A 21,645-nucleotide genomic window follows, 5' to 3' on the forward strand; every position below is an offset into this window, starting at 1 on the left:
ATAAAATGATGGAATCTAAAAAAATAAAATGATGATTATAATTTTATATGTCTATTTTTAAAATTTACCTTAAATTTTTTTTCTTTAAACATGTCATTGAAAAAAAATTACCTCAGCTTTCTTATTTAATGAAGTAGTTTGGTGAATGTGCCGTCAATGAATTTGTCGTTGGGTGAAGGAGAAAACGTCGGGTGAGGAAGAAAATGTCGCGCTGTCACTAAAAAGACATGAACAACAATAATAATAAAAAAAATAATTGTAAATAGAGTTGAAGAAATAATAAACAGAGGTTTAACTATTAATTTTTGAAGAAAAAGTATATACTAAAAAAAAAATAAGACTCTACCAAAGATGGGACTTGTGCAATAGCCCCATCTTGACCATCCTAAAGTCAGACTTTGATTTAACTCCATACAAAAGATCATTGTACTAGTGAAGTCTTTCGTAGTTTACTTCCCTTACAGATCATATGAAACAATCCTTCAAGAAATCTTGAAGTGAGGATTATTATCTTTTATTTGAAAAATATGTTTGATTCAAGTTATTATACATAGTTTTAATTATGTGATTATTATATAATTATTTAATTAAGATTATAAAAAATAAAATATAATTAATATTATTTGACTCAACTTTTAAAATACTCGTTTTGAAAAAAAATAAGAAATATTTTTTATTAATCTCAAAATCACATAAAACTTACCCTTCTAAAACAATTATATTATGGGTTATATCCCTCGTTTGTTAACACGATAAGCATACTTTATTATCTTAAATCACTCGTTATCTTAAATAATTATCAACAATAATCTTTAATCCCCTAATAGTTTTTTTACCGCCATCGAACTAGATCGACGACAGGTGCTCGTAGAGAGTTTGAGTGAGCGTGCTTGATCACCCTTCGAGGCTACTAATTAAGAATTTATAAAAATAGGAAAATTATTTTAATCAATATGAATTTTAAAGATTTTTATAATTTTAAAATATTTTTCTTAAGCTTTATTTATGTGTCAGATGACTTTTAGCTATTTATAAACTCGCAAAATTCGTAAATATAGATATTTTGGAACCCTACGCAATAAACTCTGCGTTCCCCGCACTTGTTTTGAGACCTACCGCCGTACTCACTCTTCCTCTCGCGATCTTCGTATCGATCTCGCAGCCGCTTAGCCAGCGGTCGCCGGACTCGGGTTGCCGTCCGCTCACCTCTCCCAAAGGCCACATCGCACCCTTAGCCAGTGATATCGTTCCTCGGATCTCGTAGGCCAGTCTCTTCTCCCAGCCGCCCTCCGTCGGTACAGGTCAGGTCTCTCTTCTCGCGACCTCTGGTCTGCCGATCTTCACCCATGAATCTCGAACACCAATTTCAGTCGGTCGCGACGTCTGTTCGTCCGATCGCTGGTTCCTAATTTTGCTTGCGTATTGATTTAATTTTATCCTCTCTTTTTTTGTCTACCTTTGCCGATTTTCGAATTCCTATTTATTCATCGGGAAGGGAGTGCTTGGTAGGTTAATTATTATCTTTGGTAGTGAATATCTCAGTCTAAGGTAGGATCAGATGAAGCGCCAGTCAATTAAATTGGGGATTTTTCCTTCTTTTTGATTGATTGATTAATTGGTTTCATCGAGATCGTTTTCTCAGATTTTTGCACATCGATGAATCTTTTTCGTTGTAGTGGATGTATTTCGTTGGAGCTAGATAGCAACCGATAAACTTTTTGCCTTTGTTAACAATCGCACATTTTTTTTTCAAGATCGATCTCCCTGACTGTATAAAAGATTTGAGTTTGTCTTCTCGTTAGTTAATGTTCATGAAAATTTTATCTGATACGATCTTATCAACTCACTCGGCCAATCAATCCAGTTGATCAAGTGAAAGCGAAGGAGAAGAAAATGGTTTGCATTCGACAGGCAACCGTCGATGATCTGCTGGCAATGCAGGCATGCAACCTGCTATGCCTGCCGGAGAACTACCAGATGAAGTACTACCTTTACCACATCCTCTCCTGGCCACAGCTCCTCTTTGTCGCGGAGGACTACGACGGACGCATCGTCGGCTACGTACTTGCCAAGATGGAGGAGGATGCCTCCGAGCCTTGCCACGGCCACATCACTTCCCTCGCCGTCCTCCGCACCCACCGCAAGCTCGGCCTCGCCACCAAGCTCATGACTGCCGCCCAGAATGCTATGGAGTCTGTTTTTGGGGCCGAGTATGTATCTCTCCATGTCCGCCGCAGCAACCGCGCGGCCTATACCCTCTACACCTCCAGCCTCAGTTATCGCATCCACGACGTGGAGGCCAAGTACTATGCTGATGGGGAGGATGCTTATGACATGCGCAAGCAGCTGAAGGGCCGTCCCCATGCCCATGGCCATAGCCATAGCCATAGTCATAGTCATAGCCACGGCCATCATCACCACCACCATCATGGAGGCTGCTGCTCAGGGGAGTCTAAGGCTGCACCTTCCGTAGACGTTGGTGCACCAGCTGATCCAGGCACTGGTGCATCTGGTTCCAATTCTTCAGCTTCAGTTTCAGCTCCAGCTGCTGGGGCGTGAGAAGCTTATATGTGTCCAAGGTACACTTGATACTATGCCCTTGGTTGTGCGTTTTACCGTCGCTTTTAATTAATGACTCGGATACAGAGTTGCTGTGCTTATGATTATATTTTCATGTTTGTATGGAGTCTTTTGATTCTTATTTATGTCGTCGAACTGCAACTTCTTTGCTTCTGGATCGTTTGCTATGTTGCTCGGGTTTTTGTAATTCTGAATGCCGTTGACTGCTGCGTGATGTACGATTGTACCGTCACTGAGTAGCAAGAAAGCAATGCTTTGAGCAATTGTTATTAGAGCATCCTCAATGGGGTGTTAAATGGATATTATAATATCTATTTAACACCTCTTTTTCATTGTGAGTGGGTATTATAATGTCCACTCATAAGAGAGGGGAGAAAGTGTTCAAAGGTTTGAACTAGAGTTGTAAACAAGTCGAGTCGAGCTAAGTTTTGGGATGTTCAAGCTTGTTTGATAAGATAACCGAGCCGAGCCGAGCTTAAAATGAACCAAGTTTTTAAAATGAGTGTTCAAGCTTGGCTTGGTTTATTTTTTATGAGTTTGAGCTTGTTTGAAGTTTGGCTTGAGCTTGGTTCGTTTAGATGTTATCAAGCTCTCAATTCAAGATTGGCTTGAGCTTGGTTCGTGTAGATGTTATCAAACTCTCAATTCAAACTTGTTTGATTGTTTGAAAATTTTAATTGTTTGATTGGTTATTAAGATTGATAATTTAAATTTATTTATTTTATTATTTATTTAGCATATTGAAAAGAGTTTTATTAATAAATATGGTTCATAAATATTATTCACGAACGTTGTTCACGAACATTGTTCACAAACGTTGTTTACGAACGTTGTTCATGAATGTTATTCACGAACGTTAACGAGCTGAACACATATGTGTTCAAGCTTGTTTGTTTAGCTTAACTGGCACTAGGGGGCCGCTAAGGTAGCGAATCTACCTTTGTTTGTTTAGCTTAACGAGTTGTTCAAGCTTATTTGTTTAATTAATCTTATGTATATTATGTATATTGAACGAACATAAACAAGCTCTTACCAAGTCGAACATCAGGTTTGTTCACGAACGCTTGGTTCATTTACAACCCTAGTTTTAACACCTTTGAACACTCTCTCTCTCTTAATTTTTTTATATTTTCTTTTTCTTTTTTAGATTATAAATTTTTTAATATTATTTAAAAAAACTAATAAAAGGGATGAATAAGTGGATGATGGAGCCCATAAATAATGAGTGTTAATATTAAAAGGGATGTGAGTGAAAAAGATATGTTGTTATAATGAGTATGTGACAGTGAGTCTCGTATTTTTTGATAAGATAAGATGATGGATATTATAATGAATTAACGTGGTAGATACGCAGTGAGCAACAGAGATGTAAACTAGGAGTTAGCTTATATACGATTATTTTTTATTGAGACGTTATTATCTGAACTTGCCTTTTTCTCCAAGAATAGTTGTAATTTCCGGTATAAGGAAAAAAAAAACAAAAAGGGTAAAGTCCTATTGCTCTTATTGGATCACATTACTTTGTCTAGCAAATCTTTGTCTAGCTGGTGGTCCCATAGTGAGAAGAAGGAATGTATTTAAATTAATAACAATGATAAATTATAAAGTAAATGCATTATATTTCTAAACATGATTTTCCGTGCCTCCTTGAAAGCTGTATGATAAACCTTGAAAACATATATGAACTTCCTGTTATAGAAAAATCCCGTTCATTTTGAAATAGTTAGAATCTCATCCGTTGATGGAAGAATCACCGTAGATCTGTAGGCGGGACGACATTCTTGCGAATCCAAGCCAGAAATATCTAAAATTTAATTAGCTTTTTTTTTTCCCCTTCTTTCTTCATTTACTATTTTACTTGAAAGAAAGATAAAAAAAATGAAAAACATTTAATTCGATCAATTTTTAAAGTGAGTATAATATTTTTTTCTCGCAAATAAATTTCTTTCTTCAATAGTGTGAGTGGATATTAATGCGATTTTTTTTTAAAGAGGGACAGATATTATAATTTGATTAATTATTTAACATATAATTTTTTATTATATTAGGTAAGGATAGACAAATTTAATTTAGAGAGAAGAAATTACCATCTTTAGCCGTGTCCTCTTTACAAGTATTAACTCTTATTTCCATAAGAGGAATGATATTTGCCGCACAATTTGTCGCGACAACTTGTCGCGACAACTCATTGATCGGTCTATAGATTGATTAGGAGACAACCTAATCGGTCTATAGACCGATCAGTAATTCTCGATGAGTTGTCGTGACAAATTGTCACGGCGAATTGTCGCAGCAAATATCATTCCTCTTTCCATAAAACTACATATAAATATCAAAGCGAAAGTTAAAACAGATTTTGATTAGAACTAGTGAAAATTATTATGCTTATTTTTTTTTCTCATCCAAACAATATTTTTTTAAAAAAAAAGATAAAGTTATTCATATTATTATTTAAAAACTTATATAATCATTTTTATTCTACTTTAATAAATCATACAATTTGTTAAAATGTTTTTTTTCTAATTGTATGCGTTCGTAGCATAGACGTATTAAATGAGTCAAAATTTTAATAATTTGGTTCGACCATGATATGTTTTTAAAAAAAAAATCAGAAAAATAAGGGGATTTTTTTTAAAAAAACTAATTAATTTATATTAGGCAAAAATAAAAAGGACGCGCTCAATTAAGAAATATATATATATATATATATATATATATATATATATCACATGTGCATCCCTCCTATAATTATATTCCAAAATTATCCTTGATACAACCATATATATATATATATCACATGTGCATCCCTCCTATAATTATATTCCAAAATTATCCTTGATTCAACATGGTTGTGGAAGTTATTATATATATATTATCACATGTGCATCCCTCCTATAATTATATTCCAAAATTATCCTTGATTCAACATGGTTGTGGAAGTTATTGGCTAACGTCTATAATGTGATTGACAGGTAATTGTTATATATTGTAGAAACGGTTGGTGTAATTTATACTGGTCTAACTCAGATTTTAATAAATAATAAGTGAGTTAAATTATATATTATCATGATTTAATCATGTTATCGAGTGTGTAGGATTGACTAATTTGATGGATCACGAGGACCTGATACCAGGTAGAAAGTCCAGTCGGGATATACGATTCTCGAGTGGCGAAGTCCGAATGTGCGATTCCGGTGGAAAGACCTGATGGATTAGATTAACGTCGATGATGTACTTGACACATGGTAAGTAGAGATAAGTCACTGGAGGAGAGTGACTAATTGAGGGCGCGTCTCGGTTAAGGGGACGGTAGATGTTGGTCTAATTTATGTCTATTTCAGAAATTTAAATTGAAACTCTGACTAAATCCTGATCTAAAGGTCTAAGTCATAAATCAATCTTATTATTATTGTGTTAACTTTATTTTTCAGGTTCTATATTATCGTGTTAGACTAACCTAATTTGCATGACAAAAGGAGCAAAAAGACCTCAGATGAACAGTACCCGAGGCGCTTTCAAGCATTAGAAGACGCGCTCGTACTGTTCATGGAAGGCGCCTTCAATGCTATGGAAGGTGTCTTCCAATGGATAAAATTCGGAACTTGTCACAAATAAGGAGCAACGATTTCATGATAGGATTTTGCCTATGGAAAGCGCCTTTCACTCTTCATAAAAGGGGATCTCGACCAAGCTGTCAACATTAACTTCAATACGAGCTTCTACGCGTCCAATTGACTTTCCGACTGCTCTAGCTTCCTGCTACTGCCCTGTTACCACTCTGCTACACCCGACTGCCGCCGAGAAGCCATCCAAATACCGAGTTCAAGCCGACTGTCTACAAAAAGTGTTTGGTAACGAAGTGTTAATTTTTGTTCTTAATTACTTCAAATAGAAAGTATAGCTTGTTACACTCTTCAGATTCTTTTTGTATTCGATCACCTCTTCCGGCGGTTCCGGAAGAGGTTTTACACTAATTATAGACGAACTCACTACACATATTCAAGACATAATACCGTGGTACATGTTGTTTGTAGATGATATTATTTGGTAGATGAATATGTGAAGGAGTAAATGTTAAACTAGAATCTTAACGAAAAATACTAGAAGGAAAAGATTTTAGGCTTAGTAGAATAAATACATAATATATGAAATTTAAGTTTATTGATATTAGATGTAATGAGATAATTATTAAGATTGGAGATGATGAGTTGCACAGAATCGAGAGCTTTAAATATTTAGGATTATTTTTGTAAAATGACGGAGGAATTGAGAGAGATGTCTTTCATAGAATATAAGCAGAATGGTTGAAATGGAGAAGAGCGTCAGGTGTTTTATATGACCGTAAAATACCTCTAAAACTTAAAGGGAAGTTCTACAAAACCGCAGTTAAACTTGCTATGTTATATGGAGCTGAATATTGGGCTATGACTCGAGCACATGAGCAGAAGATGAGAGTTGCAGAGATGAGGATGTTAAGGTAGATGTGTGGACATACGATGATTGACAGAATAAGAAATGAGAGCATTTGAAAGAAAGTCGGAGTTGCATTTATTGAGTAAAAACTCCAAGTGACACGTTTAAGATGGTACGCCTATGTACTTAGGCGACCAATAAATGTTACACTTAGGTGATATAAAATTATGACAAACACATATATCAAACAAGAAAGAGGAAGATTAAAAAAGACTTGATTAGTAATAATAAAATAAGATAAAATTTATTTAAGTATAGATGATGATATAATAAAAAACAAAGCTCAATGACGTAAAAGAATCTATACAACCAATCCCACATAGTGGGATAAGATTTTATTATATCTAAATATTTTTTCTATCAATGAAATAATGTTTTATCACTAAAAAAATTTCTACCTCTTATTCTAAACACTAATCAAGTCTAGCATAAGTTTTGACCAAATTTCTCCATCTCTCTCTTTGATAGAGATGAGAAAGAGAGGTTTCAGTTTCATATATTATATATAGGGATGGTAATGAGATAGGATGAGAATGGATTTGTCTTTCCTATCCCTACCTTCGAAATATATAATCACCCCTGAATTCGTCCCAATCCTCGTTCCCATCTAATCGGGAAATCCTTATCCCCATCTCCGTGGGATTAAATCCCCATCCCCGGCCCCAACTCTCTTTGAAGTGGGGATGGGGCCAGGGATTTAATCCTCACGGAGACGAGGATGGGAATTCCTCAATTAGATGGAAACGAGGATTGAGACGAATTTAGCGACGGAGATATATTTCGAGAGCGGGGATGAGGAGGGCAAACCCGTCCCCGCCCCATCCCATTGTCATCCTTGACATTTAAAGTAGGGATGGAGATTTAATTCCCACAAGATAGGGATGAGATTCCCTAATTAGAAATTATAAGATTTTTTTATATCGGGATGGATTCAGGGATGAGGATAATATTCTTTTACCCATCCCCAAACTTGAACCTGAATCGATATCTAAAAATTTCTTCAAACCTGAACCTATACCCGAAATATTTTCCTAAACCCACCCTCATTTTAAGTTTTTCCCACGGATCACCGAATTTATGAGAAAAATTATCATTTCTTGTAGTAACTACACAGCGCCCTTATCAACCAGTCTGGGTCAATACCGGGAACCTGTAGATAAATCGAAAAATTACTATGCTTGATCATGTCGGAGGAGGGGAGGGAATACGCCCATAACAAACAAAGCGTCCATTTGTTTTCCTAGTCGTAGTAGATAACTACAAAGTGCCAAACAAACCATGGTGGTATATGTTTACTCTTTTGTCCTGTCGTTTGTTTCTATCCTGATTCTCGTGTTGTCATGATTTTGCTGGGTTTTGTTGTTTAGTCTTGCAAATACTTGTCCTTTTCCCTAATCCAGACAATTAGAGCTACTATTTTGATGCGCTGGCAGTCATTGGATTCCTGTTTGTTGGGGTCTTGTCTTTCAACAGATCAGATGGTCCTAGCCAAGCCCTAATGGTCTTAGAATCAAAGATGATACAGAGAGTGGCAGGATAGGAGGGGGGAAGAAGGGGGAGATAGAAGATGCCTACTCTCTGGCTCGCCCTCAAGAAATCTTTGCATTGCAAGTCTAACCCCTCTGAGGTACATGAACCAAGGGCAAGGGGTCCTTTTGGTATTCTCTTGGTGAGGAAGAGGACATGCAGGTCTAGTTGCTCCAAATCCATAGCCAACCTCAAGGATGTCATCCATGGGAGCAGGAGGCAGATCGAGAGGCATGCCAGTTGCAGCCCTAGGTCATTCGGGAGCAATGAGTTCCTCAATCCAATTGCTCATGAGGTGGTTCTGAGTGACTCCAGGTGTGAGCTCAAGATAACTGGGTTTGGCAATTACCATGAAGGTGGTGGAAGATCAGATGGTGGTGGAGGAGGAGGTGAGATGGGATCAGCTTATGTGGGCACCCTAAGGCCTGGGACTCCAGGCCCTAGAGGGAAGAGCAGCACACCTCCGAGGAAGGTAGCTCATCCCCATTGGGAGTGCTCTTCGCTCACAGGTGCTTCTGTGCTTGGCAATGGTGGTGGAGCTAATGATGCCTGTGTGGATGCTAGGTCTTCTTCTACTGGGTCTTCTGCTACATTCACCTGCCATAGATGCGAGGAGCACTTTGGGAAATGGGAGGGTTTGGAGGCACATCATCAGTCCAAGCATGCAGGTGAGGAGGGCATCATCATTCATGCCCTTTCTATTTCTAATGTGTTCTTCTCTGTAGACTTTGATCTTTCTATTGCTTTTCCTATTAGATTGCATACTCTGTTTTGTTGTTCATCATCACTTTTTTCTCAGAGTTATGAAATATGCTCTCATCACACTGACTCATTCCTATATTTATTCATCTAATCTAAGGTGCTATCTCTCCTCCTGTCACTCATTTTGTGTCTCAATTTATGCTATGCTAATCATCTTCTTAAATTTCAATTAACCTAGAAGAATATGATTGGTTCATCCTTGTGATATTCTTCCCTTTCCATTTGTTTAGCAAACCTAACACTCTAAAAGAAAACAAATATCATTTTCCTCTTCCTCTAACTCAAATCTCAATTTTGTAGTGGTTCGATGCAACCAAATTACTGAGACACTTACTAAACTACTTGATACTGAAATCTCAGGTGAACCTTAACAATGTGATACTAAAATGAATAGATTGTGCCTAATAGTCTTATGCCCTCTCAATCGTAATTGGGCGAGTGAGTGACTCTATTACCATGTAAAGTCACTTTACAGGAGGCTACTTGATGCTTCAGGATGCCTTCAAAATGCAACTTATTAGCATAGGAATACAGGGCGATTATTCTTAGTACTCTCAAAATTTAAGGTAAAACTTCTTTCAAATGTCTACAATATCCTTTTCTAAGCAAACCGACATTAGATAATAGCTAATAGTAAGCTGTGACAATGTCACCTTGAACTTATTGTTGTTACTAGTAGAAGAAGATGAGTGTTTCCTATTCATTTTAACTATGTTTCCCAAGAGTAAATGCAAATTGGAATTTTGCTAATCAGTTACTGCCTTAAGATGATTTTGAGACTCTAAAAATGAAACCTTTTGTACCTTTACTACTTAGCATTAGTATGTTTCTTATACCTATTCATGTTAAGAGCACTTTTGCATTTTTTTTTTCTTCCTAATGAACATATTATTTTACATTCACAAATCATCTCTGAGACAAACCTTTGATTTTGTTAGTCACTGAACTACTGGAAGGTGACTCCTCTCGGAAGATAGTTGAAATAATATGCAAGGCAAGTTGGTTAAAGTCGGAGAGCACGTGTGGACGGTTAGAACGAGTCTTAAAGGTTCACAACATGCAAAATACTCTTACGCAGTTTGAAGAATACCGTGAACTGGTGAAGGCTAGAGCCAGCAAGCTTCCCAAGAAGCACCCACGATGCTTGGCTGACGGAAATGAACTCTTGAGATTCTATGCCACAACTGTCTACTGTTCTCTGGGAGTCGGTGGTTCCTCAAATCTTTGCGATTCCAGCAAGTGCAACATTTGCCGCATCCTGAGATTTGGATTCTCCAAGAAGGAAATGAAGGGAGGCCTGGGGATGTTCACAACCTCCACTAGTGGGAGAGCATTGGAATCCATTCAGCTACATGAAGATCACCCATCTATAAGAAAGGCATTGTTGATTTGTCGAGTGATCGCTGGAAGAGTTCACAAGCCTACCGAGAACCTGCAAAATATGGCAAGTCAGTTTGGGTTTGATTCAGTTGCAGGAAAAGTTGGTCCATATTCAAGTATAGAGGAGCTCTACCTTCTCAACACAAGGGCTCTTCTACCCTGTTTTGTGGTAATTTGTAAACCATGAAAAAACACTTTCAAATTTAACCAAGCACTTTGCAATCAATGAAACACAATTGTTTTAGAACGTTGAATTTGTTTTGGCTATGCCAAATGCATTTACATAAGAACAGTTCCAATATTCTGAATGCAGAAATCAATTGGAAGTTCTTTTTCACTACCAAAAAAAAAAAAAACATTAGCATCACATATATCATCCGCTACTTCAGCATGCTTCACATAACATAATAATCAACAAAAGAACAGGAAATGAGATTTAGGCAGAAAAAAAAAATTGGTCCATATTCACTCATTGAAATATGTCAAACTTCTGGGAAATCCGATAAACTGTCAAGGGACTCCTCTCTCTGGTGTTCAGATTGTGAACTCTGGTACTCCGATGTCTCAATATCTATCGAAGCTTCAACTGCAGTAGGGAAGGATCTTCTACTACGACGTATTCGACTATTTCTGGCATTTATGATCTTCGACAGAGATTGAACCATGTCTCTCATGGATGGTCTCTTCCTTGATATTCTGCTAGTGCATTTGTATGCAAGAGAAGCAATATCATTGAGCTCTCTTACATCAAAATCCCCATGTAGTCTCGAATCTGCAATCTCCTCCCATCCATCTCTTCCTCCAGCATCCATTGCAGCCTAATTTGTAAATATAAAGTCATGAATGCAGAGAGCGATTGTAAAGGACAAGAATTTCTCATAAAATATAGTGGAAGGGAAATATTTCTTCAGATAACTGTAGAAAACACATTAGAGTTACAACTACTGATTATTTTATGTTTTATATTTTTAGTTAGCACAGGCATCCAGACAGTATTCTATGTTGAACATATAACTGACGGCGTTAATTTCATCATTGTACTAGAGTGACCAACCAACTTTTCTTCCTACATTAATTGGTTATCTCTACCATATACCAAGAAGCATTTTAATATTTTAGAGGATGGTTTTTTTCTTAGGTTACTTCCTCTCAAAACTTATATTAGAGCCTTTTCAATTCCGTACAACCGACAGTAGTTGGGTTAGGAGCTTACAAGTTCCACATACTCCATTAGACCTTGCTGTGGGTTCCGGCCTGCGATTAACTCAAAAAGCAATACTCCAAAGCTATAAACATCACTTTTTTTGGTATATGACCTTGATGATACATACTCGGGATCAAGGTAGCCAAAGGTTCCCCTTATAATAGACCCATGTTGACTGACTATTTCTTCTCGTGACAGCCCGAAATCAGCAACCTATGAGATGAAATAACGACATTGTGAGTATGCACAGAAGAATTATATCCATTATTAGACTAGGGCAGAAAAGTCCACCTCCATTTATCCAATTCCACTTTAACAGGCAAAAGAAACACGCATCCACCCCCAACAACTCATGAAATAAGCGTTATGAAGTTTCATATCACACTTTTTTATTTGTTTATTTATTTATTTATTTTTTTGTGGCTTAACTACTCAAGCAATTGGGCAACAGTAGGAGTTGTCCATCACAATAAGATGAGAAAACTTTTAATTGACAGGTAAGTGCTGACATTGAATAATAAGGTTGGTGGGAAATCTCTCCCAACCTGACCTGGTTCTCAAAAAAAAAAGTGAAAGATGACAAAAATTAACCAAGGCCAAACCGCCAAAGCAATTCGAAGACTTGTAAGAGCTAATTAAAAAGCAGCAAGCAGGGGGCACGAATTGCCGACAAGGAGAAACTAATTTTAAACACACTGATCCAAAAGATTGCCCCTTATTAACTATTTCAGACGACGTTAATGATGATATTAACCACGCCTTTGTTGTTCTATACAAAAGAGTTAAAAGAAGGTTAAGGCATATCATGAATCAGTCTGATGTATTGAACAAACTATTCAGAAAAGTTTACCACTATATTTGATGATTAAACAAACTATTCAGAATTTTTTTTTTACCAATATGATGTATTCAAAAACTATTCAGAAAATGTTACCACACATAATAAGCTCAACACACCAAGATCAGGATCACCTTGATCAACAACTATAGAGTATCATCTATTTCAGATGAACATAGAGTAAAAACAGCGAGCTGGAATTCATTCAATTAGGGCCAGAGACCTCCCAAGTTGCTGTCCGACATAGTTCCCACTAAATAAATATGTTTGCCTTTTAATTAATGCATCAAATACATGCAAATGATAGAAAATCATACCCTAGCCACCATAGAGTGGTCCAACAATATGTTGGCAGACTTTATATCACGATGCACCACAGGTGGAATAGCCTACATACCCAGAAACAATGTAAGACTTATATACAAAAGGAAGAATAATAATTTTTCCATATTTCAATTCAAAGTTTTTAGTTTGGTCTTACACCATCGTGAAGATACTCCAAGCCCCTCGCAACATCTAGAGCTATATTGACCCTCGAATCCCAGCTCAATGGCTCATGCTTTTCACCTGCGCTGGTTAAAAAAAAAAATTAAACCATTATATTTCCTGAAAATTATACAATTTAGCAGAGGATCCATTCTACACACTAGATATAATCTAGTGGTAAAGCTCAAAAGAAAGCACGTAGGTGAGATTTTTTTATTGTTGTTGTTGTTTAAGTAAAATATAAGATCCTTCATCTGAAGATGCAGATTAAGGGGAACCTCCTCTCTTGTAATATGTCCTTTCAAACTACCATTAAAGATCATTTACTTAGAAATTGGGATTAAGGGGCCCTCTCACTTTCTAACTCTCTTTTAACAGATAGACTACATTAATTTCTCTTTTGTTTTCTTGATAGAGAACATATACTATCAGACAAACATCATAACACATAAAATACACCGAGGATAATGAACAATTATGTTTCGTTGCTTCTAAAATTAGTAGACTAACAAGACATACCGTACAAATGAGAAGCAAGGCTGCCATTACTCATGTACACATATACTAGCATATATTGACCCTTTTCGGCACAATATCCAACCAAATTCACAAGATTTCTGTGGTGTAATCTTCCGAGAAGCAATACCTATAAATTTCAATGAGAAACAAATAAGAAAATAGAATAAAATAAAATAGAAAATCCAACCACAAATAGTGTGTTCGGTGGATGCTTACCTCGCTTTGGAATTCTCTCTCTCCTTGTTTAGAATTGGAGGCCAGAACCTTAACAGCAACTATCTCCCCAGTAGCCATCTGTGCTGTATAAACAGGACCAAATGCTCCTTGACCGATCAAAGTGGTAAAATTACGGGTTGCCTTTTGCAGATCCCTAGGAGTATACAACCAAACGCTTAGTTTTGGTTATAAAGTTGATTAATCCAGACAAGATAGCTAATTTGCTAATCTACAATTGGAGAATGGAAGAATTTAACCAACTTGTAAAGATATTTGAGTACGCCAGAAAACGACACAGGATTTCGCCTCCGGGACTCCTCCACCCAAAAGGACAAGCCACGCGCATTGGCCTCACGGCGGACGGGGGACTCCTGGCCCACGGTGGAAGCGTCCGAGGGCTCCGCGCAGGCATCCACGCCGTTGGTGCGCATGGGCGCGGTGGCTGCCCTCAGGGAGCTGCTGTTCCGTAGCCGGGCCCGCTTCTTCTGGAACCGGACGCAGAGGAGCGCCGCCACGGCCAAGAGAGCCCCGGAAACCAGCCCGATGGTCGCACCGACGATGATCCCCCACGATACTCCCCTCATCTCTGCTTCACCGCGCTTTTGATCTAGCCACCAACCGGGCCATGGAAAGGGGAATAAGCTCAATAATACTAGGCTGCAGATCACATGCCAAAATTCGAAAACGAATGTTCACCCAAAAATAATAATAATAATAATAATAATAATAACGTTTTCCAGCAAAATAGATTAAAAAATTTCCATGTACGAAGAACCCTAACCCAAATCCATCATGCATAAAAAAACGCTCGAAAACAAACGGAAAAAAAAAAGGAAAAATACCTAGCAACCGGAGATCAGTGGATTCGCCTGAGAAGAAGAATAAGGAAGAGGAAGAACCATCTATTCTGTGGATATGACGGTGGGTAGAGAATAAGAGAGCGTAGGTTGCAAGAAGGAGACGATGGAGAAGAAAAGAAGATGAATTGTTGCCACTGGGAGAGCAGAGTGTGGCAGTTGAGATGTGCGAGATTCCGAGCGCGCGTTCTTGTGTCTAAGTCTCACGCGTTAACAAATTACCCATCGGTTGGATCCACTCGTCGTGCGGTCTAGATTTGAATCGTACGAGGCCCCCACCATGTTCTCTATTGCGAATTAACCGGTAAGCAGATGGTTACAGGTTGCGTAATTAGGACGCGTACGCTTTCAGGATGACGCTGTTTGGTTTGTTAGTTGAGCTGCTCTGAGTGAGAGAGAGAGAGAGAGAGAGAGAGAGAGGGGAGCAGGGAGGCTAGGTTCTTTCCTTATGTTTCCGTTTACCAGAAGGGAACAGAGATACGAAGAAGACGACAGAGTTCAGTCGTTTTTCCATTCCCATGTTGATGGAAATTTTTCCCTTAAATATGGTCATTATTTTTTTTTTTTTTAAAAATAACTATTGTTATGCTAGGACTATTTCTTAAGGATTACAACGGAGCTGCTCGCTATGCTCATCGTGCCTACTCGCCCATCGGCCACCCATCCATGGCGGCCTCCGACCACCTGGATCCCTCCCAACTATAACCTATAGGGAAGATGAACCTTAGGGGGATCAGAGCTACTCTCGTAGATTGCTAAACTGCATATCTCGTCGAAGCTTGATCACGGCTAAAATCCAGCGTGATTGCGGCCAAAATCCGGCCGCTACCAAAACCCGATCGGTTCGCGACCGTATTGCAACCGGAATCCGGCCGCGATCCAACCACCACGGTAGTGACTGGTATGTGAACTACATATCTGGCTGAAGCTTGATCGCGACCGGAATCTAGTGACATCGTCGTTAGAATCCGACGCCATCGTGGCCGGAATCCGGCGCCATTGTGGCCGAAATTCGATCGCTTCTAGATCACGGCCGGTTTGCGGCCAGATTGCAACCGGAATCCAGTCGCGATCCGGCCACCACGCTAGCTACAGCGATCGCAACCAGATTTCGATCGGATTGTGGCGGGGATTCTCGCTGCTGGTGGGTGGCGGGCGGCCGACGGAGAGGATGCGGGGCGGCCGGTAGGTTGCCAACAGCAAGGTTGACATGATTGGCACACGACAAGCGGTTTCGACGATGAGAGAATGAGGATAAAAACAAGAAAAAGTTATATTTAAAAAATTAAAAATGACATGACAGATCCACAAAAGTAGTCTATATATAAATATGGAGAGAGATGTTAGCTTGCATATTCATTCAGAACGACCATCGTAGGTCCAGATACCTAGGCACCTATATATATATATATATATATATATATACCATCCGTGACTGATGGAGACGTCCCACGTAATCGTGGGCCCGTCGTGCTCAGTCACAGACAATGCCAAATGGTATAAGCCACATAGCATATCATATCCCTATATATATATATATATATATATATATATATATATATAAACTTATTGAGTTGAATATCAATCTAATTTACATGCTGCTAAGAGTTCATAATTACCTCGCCAATTAACATTCAACATAAATGGAAAATAAAAGTGCACAAAACTATTTTCAAAGATTGCCTACAAGATAAACGAACCATGTATATGACTTCCATCTTGTGTCAATAAAGAAATAACCTTACAAATTAAAACAGCCGTCAGACTTCGTATCAGCAAATAGCAATTGAGTAAGGTAAGGATCATTTACACGGCCAGTGCACTCTAAGTCGAGGACCAGCACTCCACTGTTTTCGTCATTGCTCATTTGCAGTTTCCGTTGGAATGATGAATGATCCCATTGCTGTAGGTCTCCTTGTGCTTCAGGTTAGCCCTGCTTAATCCCCAGATACGAATTGTTAGATCATCACTGGCGGATGCAAGCATGTGTGGGTTCGTTGGGTTCCAGCAGACGCAATTGACAGTGCCTGAATGTCCGGCGAGAGATTGGACGAGATCACCTGTGGCACGATGCCATATGTATACCTGATAACAAGAATCATTCGGAAGTAAGTATTCAGAAATTACTGCAATGTGGTAGCAAAGATCCAACACAAATATTAATGTTTTGATCAGCAACTACAGAGATTCCAATATGTCCGTGGTGCTATCTATGCCACTGTTAATGAGTAGGGAAACCAAGAAACAGAAGTATTTCATTCAACACATCTAAACGCAAGATTCAAAAATTTTTGTTTCAACAGCTTTTTAACAGAAAACAACTGCCAAACATTCGAGTTAATGGTATATCTGCCTGTTTATTTACCTATGAGCAGCCCCAACACTACTTGGTCGCTGGTAAACAAATCCTAATCTGCCACTGAAATGTGTCCAAATTTTGAATTGTGTTAAATGGAGTTTTCTCCGGTGTCAAATTATCCCTCACATCTTATATCCTAACTTTTACTTGCAAAATATAAAATTAATTTGGACATTTCTGAATATGTTTATAGCATCTTAGTTTCCTTTCACTCATTTTAAATCTGCCAGAGCTACACTTAACCAACAATAAATATTGCATACCTGTGAATCTTCACTTCCACTAGCAATAAAAGCCTGATCACGTCCTCCAAAACAAGACCTTATTATAAATCGAGAGCGCTTGAGGCCTTTGTATCTGGCAATGAGCTTAGGATCATCTTTTATGCTCCAAAGGTGGATCTCCTGGTTTATAAGATTTGCAAGTAAAAAGTTATTGTCCTTTGATAAAGAGAATGAAGTTATTGTTTGTTCTTCTTCTATCAGCTTCTCATTTTTTGTTTCCCTGTCGAGCACCACAATTGTGGTTTCACTGCACAAGCTAATAAATTGCCTACCATCCTTTGTGATAGAAACATCGCAAATTTTGCTTGTTGGTTGCCCCTTCCAAGAATACAATTCTTTTCCATCCAAATCCCAAAAGCATATTGTTCTATTAGTAACACCAAAAAACAGTTGTTTGCCATCTGGGAACCAACCACAAGACATCAGACCTAGGCCAGTCTTTTGGTAGACATGGAGGCATTTGCCAGTGTGAATATCCCAGCGCCTCACGACTTCTTCCATTCCACAAGTTAGAAGCTGACTGTCATCAGGGCTCCAAGCAACCATTATGACAGGCTTCTGATGGCCAGTTAGCCTGTGCTTCAGAGTGACTTCCCCATTTTCATGAACCTAATATAAAAGAAAAGGTCTCACACAGATGAAAACAAACCAAGATTTTTCTTATTACATTAAATGGCATAGCAAGTGTGAAATGGATGGCACAAATGACATGAATTGTGCATCGATTATAACTTTTATAAACAATTCTCCCACCTTATGCATTGAAAGAAGATAAAGAAAAATGAGAAAAACAGCTATTAACCCCTTTTCCTTATTCAATGATAGTGTGAAATATAAGGTCTAATTAATTCAAAACATTAGAAAAGACATTACTTTTTAAGTCAAATCTCATTTTATTAACTCGGTCAGTCAATTTCTTTAAAATACCCACACGCGTATACTAAAAGCCTAAAACAAAGGATCTTGTAGTTGGATGCCAACGGCAGTGTTTGTAGCTTGCTCAAATAAAACAAGGTATTAAAAAAATCAATTTTTTTTCAAACTTAAGCATATGAAGAATTCACAAGGATATGGTCATTGAATGAATGATATCATTTTTTGTTTATAATGTACATATATATACCTCCCATATAATTGCAGATTTATCATTTGATGATGATGCTAAATATTCTCCTTGGTTGGAGAACTCTAGAAACCATACTTCATCATCATGCGCTTGCAATATCTGTCAAATTGAGAAATAATATTACAGAATGACAGTGTCAGCAAAACCTACTTACATAACTTTGTCATCTATTAATAGAAATAATACTATCTCCAATTATTCACAAATAGTGAAGCAAATGTGAACGCAAATATAACTCTGAACAAAGAAAACCATATTAAGGAATAAAAAACATCTGAGTTAATGTAAAAAACAAAAAACAATACACACACTAATGAACAATTCCAACCTGTGTGGTTTGAGAAGGCAACTGGTCCTTTGCACACAGATGATCAGTGTACAATGATAGACAACCTTCAGCAGAATTGTGCAAGTAGCAGGATTCTCTTTGAGCCTCAAGAGCCTGTTCAACTAATTGCTCCAACCTCCTCTCAGGTACCATTATTGAAGGCGGAAGCAATTTCTGTAACTCGCCTAGAAGCCTCATTCGTGAGTTTGAAGTCTCTATGCCCACATTGGAAAACCCAAGGGAGAGACGCTGCAAAGGAGATATAACACAACTGGAAAGCTCGTGTACACGTTTTTTCTTAATGCCAAGTGGAGTTATCTCATTTGTCAGTGTTTCCAATGCTTCCAGTACCATATTCTTCTCCAAAAGTTCGAAGAGCTTCTGCTCCATAATCAAAAAGCAAGCAGACTTCAAAATATATTCATCATCAAGTCCTATTTTTTGCAGTGTAACCATGCTTCCGTCCCAGTTTCCATCAAGAACCTGCTTACAGAAGAGGTTGACTACAGAAGAGTGCAAGGGTATCCCTGATTCTTCCTCCAAAATTGCTCCACTTCTCTCATAACCAAGAGAGTAGAGAGCCTTTGTAATGACCCTCACAAATTCAACTTTTTTTATGGTTCCTTTGGAACCAATCACGTCTTCCCTCCCTTGGGATGGTAAAGGCCTGGCCATTTGGCCTCCCCAAGGATTGATATGTGCTAAAACTGATAAATTATTTGAAAGGCTCTCCAAATCTACCGAGGACACTTTGATGCGTTTTGAGGGTGGCTCAGTATCTTCTACTCCTCCCATGAAATGCCGAAATAAAACATATAGATAAAAATGGACAAGGTATAAGCTCAAAACAAGATCAACTCTATTGTTTCATAAAGTTATGGAGTCTGGTATGTCAAAGAGTTCCTGCACATAAATAAAATAATAAAATATAATCTTAGTATTTCCAAATACATAAGAACTAATTCTACTCAGTCATTCCCATGGCTTTAAACTTATTTTGAATTGTCAGTAAAGAATAATATAGGATCGACACACAAGCAAGGAAATGGAAACTCAGAGTTCATGAAACTTCTTGTAGACAATAAGTGCATGAAAAGAATTATTGGAGTGTGAATTAGTAAGTTGGAAGATACTATTAGCCACAGTGAATCGAAGCACTATATCTCCCATTAGCAAGTTCTCTTATTAGTTATATCTATCCTGATAAAAATTTGTGTATAGTTCTTAGGCCGTCAAATCTTTATAGACTACAGCTAGAAGTGGATTGAAGCATGAATAGATCCTCCAGCATGTTTGTTTCCTTGCTTTGGCCATTACTCTTGCTTGGCACAAGCATAGAGTAATGCAAAATGTAGGTTCTTTACTGATTTACTTGCCTTACAAAATGAGCAAAGCCACAGACTAAAAGAAACTGCACTTGCACTTATTTTGTAGTAAGTTCATCGGGCCACAAATTGCCCTGATTATTGCAGTAATATGAAATTAATTCGTGGAACAGAAAGGCTGGCCCTTATTGATAACAGTTTCACCAGGTAGTCTATCTAGTTGACAATGAACATGCAATGCTGCAGAGAAACACGATTCAAATAAAGTCAATGAACAACCTAATATTTTCCGCCTTGAGATAATCTTATCTAAAAGACTGCTAGAGTAGTTCAGAGCAAGCAATCAATACATCTCTCCTCTAGAACTCATCATCTAAACCTAAAGGTATCAACTTTATGACTTCCGTCGAGATTCATGCAATCAGCGGACTATTACCAAACAACCAAGACAATCGGCGCATTAACAATCACCAGTAGATAGATATAGAAGCGCAGACACAGAAAGTGCTCAAAAACATGGGTCGGAAGCATGATCAAAGCCTCAAAACCCACTAGAAACCGAGATTTCGAAGGATCCTGGACCTATTGGAAAGAGGCGTAATCTGCCAATCACATCCCCAATCAAGCACTGATTTTGGAGGTAGAAAGGGTGGAAAACCCTCAATCCCAGGAGGCGATCGGGGTAGGCACTCGATTCCTGCCCCGATGACTGTAAATCCGGAACAGATAACCAGAGGAAGATCGAAAGGATGCGGCTTTCTCGTTTGCGTCCGGTGGTAATGGCACAAGATTGGATTAGACCTAAATGGCCAGCGGTAAAACCAATTAAGCAAGCAGAGAGGAAGGAAAAAGACGATGGGAGAGAAAGTGAAGGAAAGGAATAGTATTTATAGGGAAGGGTTGCGGGGTGAAGAGGAAGAGGAAGAGGAAGAGCAGGAGTGGGCTTGTTGTTATTAGGGGAAGCTGATTTCTCCTTATAATTACAACAACAACAACAAAAAAATCTACTAGTTAATTGAAATTTAAATTACAGGATTAGTAAACTAAGTTGAAGTTTATTTGCAAATTAGATAAGGTAACATTTCTATTTAATAAAACGAAAAAAACATAATTTGAGACAGAATATTTAATTTGGTAGAATAGATAAATTTTTATTTTATAATTTATATCATTTTATTATTTCAGAAAATTTATATATTTAATATTTTTATACAATTTATAGTTTATCTAAGCGAGAGAATAGAGTGAGATCATATACTCTGTCCTAAAATTTTCTTCTTATTGATCGGACGGATTAGATCACATCTCAAGGATTGTAATGTATATCATGAGAATGTCGTGTCCATCCAATCGACGAGGAGACACGGGGACACGGGAATTT

At 37.9% G+C, this 21,645-nt stretch overlaps 4 protein-coding genes across 9 annotated transcripts; 2 read left to right on the forward strand and 2 right to left on the reverse strand.

The window, feature by feature from the left end:
* The first annotated feature begins 1,056 nt into the window (after positions 1–1,056).
* Positions 1,057–2,733, forward strand: LOC121992092 (N-terminal acetyltransferase A complex catalytic subunit NAA10-like). 3 transcript variants are annotated; one of them, XM_042546255.1, is made up of 2 exons: positions 1,057–1,301; positions 1,852–2,733. In XM_042546255.1, the coding sequence occupies exon 2, from the start codon at positions 1,894–1,896 to the stop codon at positions 2,557–2,559; it is 666 nt and encodes a 221-aa protein (XP_042402189.1). In that variant the 5' UTR covers positions 1,057–1,301; positions 1,852–1,893; the 3' UTR covers positions 2,560–2,733. The 3 variants fall into 3 exon arrangements, with proteins under 3 accessions (XP_042402189.1, XP_042402182.1, XP_042402172.1); XM_042546248.1 differs by having other exon boundaries at positions 1,058–1,306; positions 1,865–2,733; XM_042546238.1 differs by having other exon boundaries at positions 1,061–1,301; positions 1,865–2,733.
* A 5,785-nt stretch (positions 2,734–8,518) lies between these two features.
* Positions 8,519–11,023, forward strand: LOC121992019. The gene is made up of 2 exons (XM_042546134.1): positions 8,519–9,248; positions 10,281–11,023. The coding sequence occupies exons 1-2, from the start codon at positions 8,621–8,623 to the stop codon at positions 10,907–10,909; spliced, it is 1,257 nt and encodes a 418-aa protein (XP_042402068.1). The 5' UTR covers positions 8,519–8,620; the 3' UTR covers positions 10,910–11,023.
* Positions 10,938–15,021, reverse strand: LOC121992009 (calcium/calmodulin-regulated receptor-like kinase 1). 2 transcript variants are annotated; one of them, XM_042546118.1, is made up of 8 exons: positions 14,828–15,019; positions 14,247–14,642; positions 13,986–14,139; positions 13,770–13,896; positions 13,246–13,331; positions 13,082–13,153; positions 11,936–12,139; positions 10,938–11,540 (listed from the first exon to the last, which is right to left on the reverse strand). In XM_042546118.1, the coding sequence occupies exons 2-8, from the start codon at positions 14,567–14,569 to the stop codon at positions 11,205–11,207; spliced, it is 1,302 nt and encodes a 433-aa protein (XP_042402052.1). In that variant the 5' UTR covers positions 14,570–14,642; positions 14,828–15,019; the 3' UTR covers positions 10,938–11,204. The 2 variants fall into 2 exon arrangements, with proteins under 2 accessions (XP_042402052.1, XP_042402059.1); XM_042546125.1 differs by lacking the exon at positions 11,936–12,139 and having other exon boundaries at positions 14,828–15,021.
* Positions 15,022–16,447: 1,426 nt separating this feature from the next.
* Positions 16,448–21,205, reverse strand: LOC121991983 (WD repeat-containing protein 26 homolog). 3 transcript variants are annotated; one of them, XM_042546078.1, is made up of 5 exons: positions 20,847–21,205; positions 18,940–19,842; positions 18,609–18,710; positions 17,465–18,094; positions 16,448–16,927 (listed from the first exon to the last, which is right to left on the reverse strand). In XM_042546078.1, exons 2-5 carry the CDS (start codon positions 19,732–19,734, stop codon positions 16,706–16,708), a joined length of 1,749 nt encoding a protein of 582 aa, XP_042402012.1. In that variant the 5' UTR covers positions 19,735–19,842; positions 20,847–21,205; the 3' UTR covers positions 16,448–16,705. The 3 variants fall into 3 exon arrangements, with proteins under 3 accessions (XP_042402012.1, XP_042402020.1, XP_042402028.1); XM_042546086.1 differs by having other exon boundaries at positions 20,736–21,205; XM_042546094.1 differs by lacking the exon at positions 20,847–21,205 and adding an exon at positions 20,544–20,728.
* Positions 21,206–21,645: the final 440 nt, after the last annotated feature.

This window comes from Zingiber officinale, chromosome 1B (genome assembly GCF_018446385.1).
Source record: "Zingiber officinale cultivar Zhangliang chromosome 1B, Zo_v1.1, whole genome shotgun sequence".
In the NCBI taxonomy this organism is placed as follows: domain Eukaryota; kingdom Viridiplantae; phylum Streptophyta; class Magnoliopsida; order Zingiberales; family Zingiberaceae; genus Zingiber; species Zingiber officinale.